Raw genomic sequence first — 12,065 nt, 5'->3', positions numbered from 1 at the left:
GTGGGCTAGTGGACACGCCTTGATGTGGCAAGGGTAGAAACTATAGGCTTTGATGTGGGCTAGTGGACACGCCTTGAAGTGGCAAGGGTAGAAACTGTAGGCTTTGATGTAGGCTAGTGGACACGCCTTGATGTGGCAAGGGTAGAAACTATAGGCTTTGATGTAGGCTAGTGGACACGCCTTGATGTGGCAAGGGTAGAAACTATAGGCTTTGATGTAGGCTAGTGGACACGCCTTGATGTGGCAAGGGTAGAAACTATAGGCTTTGATGTAGGCTAGTGGACACGCCTTGATGTGGCAAGGGTAGAAACTATAGGCTTTGATGTAGGCTAGTGGACACGCCTTGATGTGGCAAGGGTAGAAACTATAGGCTTTGATGTGGGCTAGTGGACACGCCTTGATGTGGCAAGGGTAGAAACTATAGGCTTTGATGTGGGCTAGTGGACACGCCTTGATGTGGCAAGGGTAGAAACTATAGGCTTTGATGTAGGCTAGTGGACACGCCTTGATGTGGCAAGGGTAGAAACTATAGGCTTTGATGTAGGCTAGTGGACACGCCTTGAAGTGGCAAGGGTAGAAACTATAGGCTTTGATGTAGGCTAGTGGACACGCCTTGATGTGGCAAGGGTAGAAACTATAGGCTTTGATGTAGGCTAGTGGACACGCCTTGATGTGGCAAGGGTAGAAACTATAGGCTTTGATGTAGGCTAGTGGACACGCCTTGAAGTGGCAAGGGTAGAAACTATAGGCTTTGATGTAGGCTAGTGGACACGCCTTGATGTGGCAAGGGTAGAAACTATAGGCTTTGATGTGGGCTAGTGGACACGCCTTGATGTGGCAAGGGTAGAAACTATAGGCTTTGATGTGGGCTAGTGGACACGCCTTGAAGTGGCAAGGGTAGAAACTATAGGCTTTGATGTAGGCTAGTGGACACGCCTTGATGTGGCAAGGGTAGAAACTATAGGCTTTGATGTAGGCTAGTGGACACGCCTTGATGTGGCAAGGGTAGAAACTATAGGCTTTGATGTAGGCTAGTGGACACGCCTTGATGTGGCAAGGGTAGAAACTATAGGCTTTGATGTAGGCTAGTGGACACGCCTTGAGGTGGCAAGGGTAGAAACTATAGGCTTTGATGTAGGCTAGTGGACACGCCTTGATGTGGCAAGGGTAGAAACTATAGGCTTTGATGTGGGCTAGTGGACACGCCTTGATGTGGCAAGGGTAGAAACTATAGGCTTTGATGTGGGCTAGTGGACACGCCTTGATGTGGCAAGGGTAGAAACTATAGGCTTTGATGTAGGCTAGTGGACACGCCTTGATGTGGCAAGGGTAGAAACTATAGGCTTTGATGTAGGCTAGTGGACACGCCTTGAAGTGGCAAGGGTAGAAACTATAGGCTTTGATGTAGGCTAGTGGACACGCCTTGATGTGGCAAGGGTAGAAACTATAGGCTTTGATGTAGGCTAGTGGACACGCCTTGATGTGGCAAGGGTAGAAACTATAGGCTTTGATGTAGGCTAGTGGACACGCCTTGATGTGGCAAGGGTAGAAACTATAGGCTTTGATGTGGGCTAGTGGACACGCCTTGATGTGGCAAGGGTAGAAACTATAGGCTTTGATGTAGGCTAGTGGACACGCCTTGATGTGGCAAGGGTAGAAACTATAGGCTTTGATGTAGGCTAGTGGACACGCCTTGAGGTGGCAAGGGTAGAAACTATAGGCTTTGATGTAGGCTAGTGGACACGCCTTGATGTGGCAAGGGTAGAAACTATAGGCTTTGATGTAGGCTAGTGGACACGCCTTGATGTGGCAAGGGTAGAAACTATAGGCTTTGATGTAGGCTAGTGAACACGCCTTGAAGTGGCAAGGGTAGAAACTATAGGCTTTGATGTAGGCTAGTGGACACGCCTTGATGTGGCAAGGGTAGAAACTATAGGCTTTGATGTGGGCTAGTGGACACGCCTTGATGTGGCAAGGGTAGAAACTATAGGCTTTGATGTGGGCTAGTGGACACGCCTTGAAGTGGCAAGGGTAGAAACTATAGGCTTTGATGTAGGCTAGTGGACACGCCTTGATGTGGCAAGGGTAGAAACTATAGGCTTTGATGTAGGCTAGTGGACACGCCTTGATGTGGCAAGGGTAGAAACTATAGGCTTTGATGTAGGCTAGTGGACACGCCTTGATGTGGCAAGGGTAGAAACTATAGGCTTTGATGTAGGCTAGTGGACACGCCTTGAGGTGGCAAGGGTAGAAACTATAGGCTTTGATGTAGGCTAGTGGACACGCCTTGATGTGGCAAGGGTAGAAACTATAGGCTTTGATGTAGGCTAGTGGACACGCCTTGATGTGGCAAGGGTAGAAACTATAGGCTTTGATGTGGGCTAGTGGACACGCCTTGATGTGGCAAGGGTAGAAACTATAGGCTTTGATGTGGGCTAGTGGACACGCCTTGATGTGGCAAGGGTAGAAACTATAGGCTTTGATGTGGGCTAGTGGACACGCCTTGATGTGGCAAGGGTAGAAACTATAGGCGTTGATGTAGGCTAGTGGACACGCCTTGATGTGGCAAGGGTAGAAACTATAGGCTTTGATGTAGGCTAGTGGACACGCCTTGAAGTGGCAAGGGTAGAAACTATAGGCTTTGATGTAGGCTAGTGGACACGCCTTGATGTGGCAAGGGTAGAAACTATAGGCTTTGAAGTAGGCTAGTGGACACGCTTGCCTCGGGAAGATGTCTGCAGTTAAAAACGTGATTGAGTGTGTTGGTCAGACATGTGGTCAAGGGCACAACAAGACCTTATAGACCTTTACTGTCTGATTCTGATGTGCACTGGACATGATAAACAAACTAGTATTTTTAGTGGCATAAGTACATGAAATTGATGTTGTGCTGGTTAAACAAATACTTATCTAGGTAATTATTAAACACGGAGGAATTTGTATTTGTAAACAGATCGTAAAGAGATCATCTTCTACTTACGGCTCTTCACAAACTGGACATAATCTTTGATTTGTAGGATTATTACAATAGTTACCAGTTTCTCTTAAGACAATGAGAACTGCAAAGAAATTGTAATAGTGTAATAAAAAAAATTAAAATTGTAAAATTCTTTAAATACAACCCCGTAACGAATATACCGCTTATTGCATGTACAGTGACGTCAATCATATCAACCACTGGTTTATCTGGCCCAAATGATGTAGCTGGGAGTGAGTGAGTGAGTATGGTTTTACGTCGCGTTTAGCAATATTCCAGCAATATCACGGCGGGGGACACCAGAAATGGGCTTCACACATTGTACCCATGTCGGGAATCGAACCCGGGTCTTTGGCGTGACGAGCGAACGCTTTAACCACTAGGCTACCCGACCGCCCCTGTTTGCGAAGTTAAACAATCCCCTCAACACCAGTCAGCCGTTACTGTTAAAGAAACACTACAGAAACAACCAGCGTTCATACTTACATCCTTCAATCTGTGCTTGCTGCTGGAAATGGACTTCTTTTGGGAGGGGGATTAACGCCCGGGAACGTCCGAGGACGCACGGAAACGTCAAGGAGCGGCGTATGGGAGGTTTTATAAGACGTCCGGGAGTTCAATAATGCGTTGCCCGGACGCTCCCAGACGTTTCCGGACGTTATATAGTAGGACCGGTAGATAGTGCATTAGAACCTTTTGTGGTATACTCGTACATACACAGCAGGGTTCATGTCATCTCTGTCTGGTCAGAATCACTTACATGATCCATCTTCCGTTGCAGCATCTGCATGTCAACGCCACCGCTGTCAAGACCCCAGATCACGCCATGGAACCTGGACCTTATCCACGCATACCATCTGCATTCCCACCCCTCGGGGCGCCGTGTGTGATTCCCCTAGCGAGAGATTTGACAGTGCAGAGTGTCATTTTGGTAGAAGGGACTGCACCGAAAGAGAGAAATACATGGAAATGAGTAGGATCATGGCGTATTTTTATGTACAGAATGAGACTAACACGTGGTTTATCCAGTCCTTTCCCGCAGTCGTGCCCATTGTCCAGCCGTGTCTCTCCATGTGTGTCTGCTTCTTGAAGTGTGTCCCCCTGTTGATCTCTGGCCTACCTGTCTATGTGTGTCTTCCTCGTGTTCTGTGTCTTACGCATGATGTGTTGTTAATGTTTGTTTCCTCTAGATGTGTTTCCTCGTCTTGGTGAGTGTCTCTCACCTTGATGTGTGTCCCCCTCTTGATATGTATTCTCTTTTTGATGTGTCTTCCATGTAATGTGTGTCTTCCTTGCTGTGCGTCTCTCTCTTGATATGTATTCTCTTTTTGATGTGTCTTCCATTTAATGTGTGTCTTCCTTGCTGTGCGTCTCTCTCTTGATGTGTGTGTCGCCGTGTTGTGTGGCTGTCTGTTGATGTTTGGTTATTCTCTGTCACTTCCTCTTGATATGTGTCCTCATCTTGATAAGTGTCTTCTCTTGATATGTGTTCATAGTTTATCCGTGTAGTGTCCTGTGTCGTCTGCTTGATGTGTGTCTTCCTCCTGGTGTATGTCTCCCTAGTGTCCTGCGTCGTCTGCTTGATGTGTATCTTCCTCCTGGTGTATGTCTCCCTAGTGTCCTGTGTCGTCTGCTTGATGTGTGTCTTCCTCCTGGTGTATGTCTCCCTAGTGCCCTGTGTCGTCTGCTTGATGTGTGTCTTCCTCCTGGTGTATGTTTCCCTAGTGCCCTGTGTCGTCTGCTTGATGTGTGTCTTCCTCCTGGTGTATGTCTCCCTAGTGCCCTGTGTCGTCTGCTTGATGTGTGTCTTCCTCCTGGTGTATGTCTCCCTAGTGTCCTGTGTCGTCTGCTTGATGTGTGTCTTCCTCCTGGTGTATGTCTCCCTAGTGTCCTGTGTCGTCTGCTTGATGTGTGTCTTCCTCCTGGTGTATGTCTCCCTAGTGTCCTGTGTCGTCTGCTTGATGTGTGTCTTCCTCCTGGTGTATGTCTCCCTAGTGCCCTGTGTCGTCTGCTTGATGTGTGTCTTCCTCCTGGTGTATGTCTCCCTAGTGCCCTGTGTCGTCTGCTTGATGTGTGTCTTCCTCCTGGTGTATGTCTCCCTAGTGTCCTGTGTCGTCTGCTTGATGTGTGTCTTCCTCCTGGTGTATGTCTCCCTAGTGTCCTGTGTCGTCTGCTTGATGTGTGACTTCCTCCTGGTGCATGTCTCCCTAGTGCCCTGTGTCGTCTGCTTGATGTGTGTCTTCCTCCTGGTGTATGTCTCCCTAGTGTCCTGTGTCGTCTGCTTGATGTGTGTCTTCCTCCTGGTGTATGTCTCCCTAGTGCCCTGTGTCGTCTGCTTGATGTGTGACTTCCTCCTGGTGTATGTCTCCCTAGTGTCCTGTGTCGTCTGCTTGATGTGTGTCTTCCTCCTGGTGTATGTCTCCCTAGTGTCCTGTGTCGTCTGCTTGATGTGTGTCTTCCTCCTGGTGTATGTCTCCCTAGTGCCCTGTGTCGTCTGCTTGATGTGTGTCTTCCTCCTGGTGTATGTCTCCCTAGTGCCCTGTGTCGTCTGCTTGATGTGTGTCTTCCTCCTGGTGTATGTCTCCCTAGTGTCCTGTGTCGTCTGCTTGATGTGTGTCTTCCTCCTGGTGTATGTCTCCCTAGTGCCCTGTGTCGTCTGCTTGATGTGTGACTTCCTCCTGGTGTATGTCTCCCTAGTGCCCTGTGTCGTCTGCTTGATGTGTGTCTTCCTCCTGGTGTATGTCTCCCTAGTGCCCTGTGTCGTCTGCTTGATGTGTGTCTTCCTCCTGGTGTATGTCTCCCTAGTGTCCTGTGTCGTCTGCTTGATGTGTGTCTTCCTCCTGGTGTATGTCTCCCTAGTGCCCTGTGTCGTCTGCTTGATGTGTGTCTTCCTCCTGGTGTATGTCTCCCTAGTGTCCTGTGTCGTCTGCTTGATGTGTGTCTTCCTCCTGGTGTATGTGTCCCTAGTGCCCTGTGTCGTCTGCTTGATGTGTGACTTTTCTCTGGCGTTGACGTGTTATATTTACCATTAATGTGTGTCCTCCTGTTGGTTTGTGTCCTCCTCTTGGTGTGTGTCTTCTTCTTGATGTGTATTCTATTCTTGTTGTGTGTCCTCTTCTTGATGTGCGTCTATCTTTTAATGTTTGTCCACTTCGCTGTGAGTCTCTCTCTTGCCGTGTGTCCTCCGCTTGTGTTTCTTCCTCTTAGTGTCTCTTTCCCTTGATGTGTTGATGTGTGGACATTCTCTGGCGTTGACGTGTTATATTTTCCATTAATGTGTGGCCTCCTCATGATATGTGTTCTCTTCTTGAGAAGCGTCTTCTCTTGATGTGTGTCTTCCTCCTGGTGTATGTCTCCCTACTGTCCTGTGTCATCTGCTTGATGTGTGACTTTTCTCTGGCGTTGACGTGTTATATTTACCATTAATGTGTGGCCTCCTCATGATATGTGTTTTTTTTATATGTGTTCTATTCTTGATATGTGTTCTCTTCTTGGTGTGTCTTCCTCTCTGTCAGTCAGTATCTTGCTGTGTGTCCTGTTGATATGTGTCCTCTTCTTGAAGCTTGTCTTCCTCTTGATATGTGTGGCTCTTCTTCGTGTTGAGTGTCTCCCTGTTGATGTGTAGTTATTCTGACATTTCCTGTTATGTTCTCTTCTTGATGTATGATATATATCTTCCTAGTTTATCTGTGCCCCCTCTCTTGGTGTATTTCTTCCTCTTGGGTGTCTTCCTCTTGATATGTGTGGCTCTTCTTCGTGTTGAGTGTCTCCCTGTTGATGTGTAGTTATTCTGACATTTCCTGTTATGTTCTCTTCTTGATGTATGATATATATCTTCCTAGTTTATCTGTGCCCCCTCTCCTGGTGTATGTCTTCCCCGTGTCCTGTGTCGTCTGCTTGATGTGTGTCCTCATCCAAACCCCAATCAAGGGACGCAACTCCTTCGACCTATAGTCTGAGATCTGTAGAGTGAGTTCTCTCGCAGCCTTCATGCATGAATCCCTAGTCCTCTTTATTTAACATGTGTTCAAATCCCAAACTTTACTATAAAGCGACCACACTAGTGGACACCATATATGTATCAAAATCATCTTCCCTCCACAGCTTTCTGCCGAATACCCTCCCTCGGCAACGGCACAGTTCACAACGTCACCGTTGGCTCTTATGTGCCCATCACGTTCAAGATCCATGTGACCTGCAACGTTGGTTTCAGGCTTACGAAAGGCATAACAACACACCATTCAGAACACGACATTCCACTGCATCCCGATGAGAACATGTGCTTGTCGACCGGCAAGTGGGCAGAAGAATATATGTGTCAGTGGGGTAAGGTGGTCGACCTCGGTTCTGTTGTGTACAGACAGTGTATTCGTATTAGAACAAAAGCGACAAAACCCTTTCCAAATACATAAGAATTCAGAGTCGATTATACGACTCCGACTATATCATGACCATGTGTTTATTATTCATTGTCAAATAATGATGGTACTAGGTGTTCGCGGAGAAGACACCACATGGTCCGGTCTATAGAAGATGTTGTTTATACAACACGCATGCAGTTTGATTGGCTCATTGCAAGGTCGCATATACAAATGTAATATAATTTTTTTAAAGAATAGTATGATATATTCCTTGAATCCTCTTTTGGACTTTTCAAATATATTTATGGCAGTCTCTACCATAAAAAAAACATTAAATTGTAAACATATAACTCTCTATTCCCATTCTTCACCAAGTGGACCAGTTAGGTAGACTATTTGCAATGTTCAGACCAGAGTGTATTGACACTATGATGAAAAGACGTTACTGGAACGACATGATGAGGACTATATGTAGCTATGGTAATGTTGGACAGGATGGAACTATTGTCCAACGTTTGGTACTGTCCAGGGGGACTGAATGTAACCTCTTCAGTTGGACATTTTGTCACACCACAATAGTATTCTGTATTACGAACTGACACACTGTCAGAGTCAATATCACAAGAAGAGATGTTATAGTTGTCCTCTAACAGTATCAATAGTATACACGTATCGATATTAAAGATGCCGAGGTTTTACTTGTTAATTTTACTCGTTTTGGTTACGAGTTACTAGTTCTAATAGGTGCCCTGTTGTGCCCGCAAAGGTACTAATAATATGATAGCCAGTGTTTTATTTCTGATATCATTGTTAATGATACTTATTTACTGTGCGTTTTTCAGACATGCCCTACAAAATACATGGAACCTTTTCTCGTGGAATCGTCAAGTTCTACGTCACCTCTAAATTTTTGGTTCCCCCGGGAATACGGACTCTGGACGTGATCTGCATTGGGGGTGGGGGAGGAGGGTTCTCACGGGGGAGGCGTGGAGGGGACGGAGGGACATCAGTATTCGCTGGTCGCCTGGAAGCATTGGGAGGAGGCGGCGGATCAGCTCGGCATGGTGAGACAGTGTGTATGACGTCATATCTCGTCACCATAGCTTATAAATGGACTAAATGATAACACAACACTCGGACATATTGATACAAATTAAGTTTCGTTCAGAGATACCTGTACATATCCTTGCAGCCGCGCGTGTACATGACGGTGCAGTTCAGCAAAATTTGACTTTTCTCTTTTTTTTACCTTCTCTTTGTAATTTAGTTGTTGAAACGCATACCCATGACAAAAAAATGAAAATCAAATTTAGACATGTTAGTGTAGACTAAGTGAATTTGATCTTGAGAAATCAGGAATTTGTGTGCAAAGTGGTTAATTATTGTTGACAAAAGAATATTTGTAGACATCTGTGAATGTGGTTGTTAGCATGAGCAACATCCCGCATCGTGGTAGGAGTATTTAAAACAGGCTGACTCACAAACGTTACTCAGTGTAATCGTCTAACGTCTAATGTCAGTTGGGGCGGTTTGGTAGCCAAGTGGTTAAAGCGTTCGTCGTCACGCCGAAGACCCGGGTTCGAATCCCCACATGGGTACAATGTGTGAAGCCCATTTCTGGTGTCCCCCGCCGTGATATTGTTGGAATATTTCTAAAAGCGGCGTAAAACCATACTCACTCACTCTAATGTCTGGTTTTACAGGGTAATATAGACCTATTCTGCCTTTCGCGAGAAAATGTCCTTACTTTTCAATTTGACCATTTGTATCATGTTGGACATGCAAAAGTCTGGTACCTTAGTGTCTTCTCATTAAAATTGTACGAGGACATTCTCAGTTGATGGCACTTAAGGCCTGTAGTGTAAGTGACATGGTTTGTTTCTCAGGCGGCACAGGCGGTTGGGGATATAGCCACAATGGTGGTCCAGGCGGGGACAATGGCACATGCTGGTTCGGCGGAGCGACTGGACAAATTGAGAGATATCCATTTGCCTGCGTCATCGGATCTACAGACTGCCCCTTCTGTGGCGCCGGGGGCTACGGCAACACCACGGACTGCGTGGCAACTAACTGTACGGTGCTCTCGGGGGCGTGTTCTGGGCCTTGGGCCATCACCCGGACAAGTCTGAGCGGGTCGGACTATGGCGGGGGTGCTGGAAGTCTGTCAGGGGGGAGCGGCGGGGCAGGGGGGTATTCCAGGAGACGCTGGATGCCCGTGAAGCCAGAAGAGATTGTGAATGTGACGGTCGGTGCAGGTGGCCAACCGTCGTCAGCCTCCCCTGGGGACGGGATTGTTGTGGTGGCGTGGGGAGATAAAATAGAAAACTTTCATCCGTCAGATGAGGAATGGAAGCGAAGGTCATGTCATTATCTGAATCCTCGTTGTTCGTGCGTTTTGAGAACCATGAACACCTACCGACTTGCTAAACCCAATAGATACTTGTAATCATGTAGCAGTGTCATTGTTTTAACAAGGGTTGGAGCTATGTTTATCGCGTTGTGACGTCTTGTATATTTGTAACCACCACTCTGTTATCTGTACTTTAAGTCTTAGAAAGCAGATGGACGGGGCGTTTAAGCGTCACTCTGCCTCCTCAAGCAGCTACCAACAAGTGGAACAGGCTTCCTATCTGCACCTACTATATCTGCTGATTTTGAAGGTCAAGGTCAGTGATTGGGACGTTACCTCAATCTGAGACATTTTAATACCTTGTTAGATCCTTAAATACCCTTGTTAGATCCTTTAATACCCTTGTTAGATCCTTTCATACATTTGTTAGATCCTTTAATACCCTTGGTAGATTCTTTAATACCCTTGGTAGATCCTTTAATACATTTGTTAGATCACAGAAGGGCATGGATGGGCCCAATTGTCTAAGCCTGTTCAAGGCTGCCAGTTTTTGATGGTGAAGGGTTTGAGACACAAATTCGTGCGAAGTATGTACATGCATGTTTCCTGGTTTGTCAGCGCCAACCTCTGTTGGTAAACATCTACCGCCAAATGTAGGCTCTCCTTCCTTGCTTTTGCGTCCTGCCTGACGTATATATCAACTTAATATAGCTTCGATTGCACCAACGGCAAAACGGAAACACGCGTTTCTCTATTGTTGTTGTTTGTTTGTTAAACGCCGCACTCAGCAATATTCAAGCTATATGACGGATGTCTGTAAATGATCGAGTCTGGACCAGACAATCCAGTTCTTGATATCATGAGTATCGATCCAATTGGGATACGATGACATGCATCAACATCAAGTCAACATTATTCCAGTTATATCACGGCGTGTCAGCTTAATGTGGGAGGAAAGCACGAAGTGATGCAGGTCTCAGACGTTCGATGAAACCCACGAGCACGGGTATGGTGCTGGCAAACCTAGAACCATAATCGGGGCGAATCGGGAATAGAACTCACACTCAAAGGTTTCTGGCGCGCCCAGGGGACCCAACCCTGCACAGCGAATCACCCCACCTTAGACGACTGGATAGAGTTGAGAGCTGATGCAGGCACGTGCAGTCTGTCCAGCATCGCAGCCGGAGAATTTTTGTTTATACCTCAATAAACACAAAACAACAAAAGTCACTTCAATCACAATCATCCAATCACAACTAGTTACACTTACGTGCGAGTGTGTTGGCGCATCGGATACAGTGCCCTTCCCTGTAAGAGGCAACATTCTGTGGTTCAGTCAGATAAAGAAATCGAGTAATTCAATGAAAATTGTGTACAGTCACCGCTTGTACGTTTATACCTCAATAAACGCAAACTATCTGAAGTCAATTCTTATTTAGATTCCAATATAAATTTTGATTTTGATTACCTTTTACATAATTGAAATATTGTTGATGTTAATTTATCATCCAAAACTGACTCCCACAGGAGATATCGCTTGGGTGAGATCAAGCGATTTATTACCCACGTGGTGAAGATACAGGTGGTAAGATACTAAATCCGTACGTCACACGTGTGTCACACAAGGTTGACCTCGTTTTATTCGATTTGATTGGATAACCGTGACCTATGTGACACCGGGACTACCTTTTCATTCATAAAAAAATCACGAGACGTCATTCATTTTGCAACTACAAGGCAGAACTGAAGCAATCTTATGAAAGCGAAAGATATTTACAAACACTTTATCAAACTGAAACTGAAACGCATCAAATTCGGTTTGCATTCTATATCAGTTATTCTAAGAGCTTCTACAAACATATTATCGAGCTGTATCCATTTACAATATACGATCTTCTATCGAGGGTCCCCATGAGCATGACGCACCCGACCACTTTCGCAACTTTCAATTTGATTTAACGTAAAAAGATAAGCCTGGTGAAATGAAGTCAGTTTAGACTTATCTTGACAGATATCTGGACTTACTTGGGATCCTCCGGTTGTGCCATCAGTGTCCTCTTTGAAGCGTATTTTGTGGCACGAGTTGTTTGGTCACGACTGCCCGACCAGATCACAAAAAGTGAACATTTCCGATACAATTCATTCGAAAACTCCGTAGAAGGGTCTCTGACTTCTTCTGATTATGTGGCCCAAAAAATATCATTCGCTATTTCTAGCGTAAAAGCAGTTAGTAGATCACGGTTGTCTTTTCTTATTTCGGTGGTGACCTTGCCCTTTGTTCGAAGCTGTCACTGCCATGCAAGCGGATTTGAGTGTTGATTTTCACGTCTACAGTATAGGGTGGAACTGTTAACATGAATGTCTTTGGCGAACACTC

General features: G+C 45.8%; 1 protein-coding gene across 1 annotated transcript in view; it reads left to right on the top strand.

Annotated features, from left to right (window-relative positions):
- The window catches only part of LOC124119627, a 59,122-nt gene extending 49,338 nt beyond the window's left edge, over nucleotides 1-9,784 (top strand). The window contains exons 26-29 of the mRNA XM_048399169.1: nucleotides 3,759-3,950; nucleotides 7,082-7,303; nucleotides 8,181-8,402; nucleotides 9,225-9,784. Coding sequence (XP_048255126.1) covers nucleotides 3,759-3,950; nucleotides 7,082-7,303; nucleotides 8,181-8,402; nucleotides 9,225-9,784 — 1,196 coding nt within the window. The remainder of the gene's footprint in view (nucleotides 1-3,758; nucleotides 3,951-7,081; nucleotides 7,304-8,180; nucleotides 8,403-9,224) is intronic.
- The last annotated feature ends 2,281 nt before the right edge of the window (nucleotides 9,785-12,065 follow it).

The sequence above is a fragment of the Haliotis rufescens genome, unplaced genomic scaffold (assembly GCF_023055435.1).
Source record: "Haliotis rufescens isolate VD_foot unplaced genomic scaffold, xgHalRufe1.0.p SCAF_2, whole genome shotgun sequence".
NCBI lineage: Eukaryota > Metazoa > Mollusca > Gastropoda > Lepetellida > Haliotidae > Haliotis > Haliotis rufescens.
Note: the sequence above shows the minus strand (reverse complement) of the source record. Positions and strands in the feature narration are given on the sequence as shown.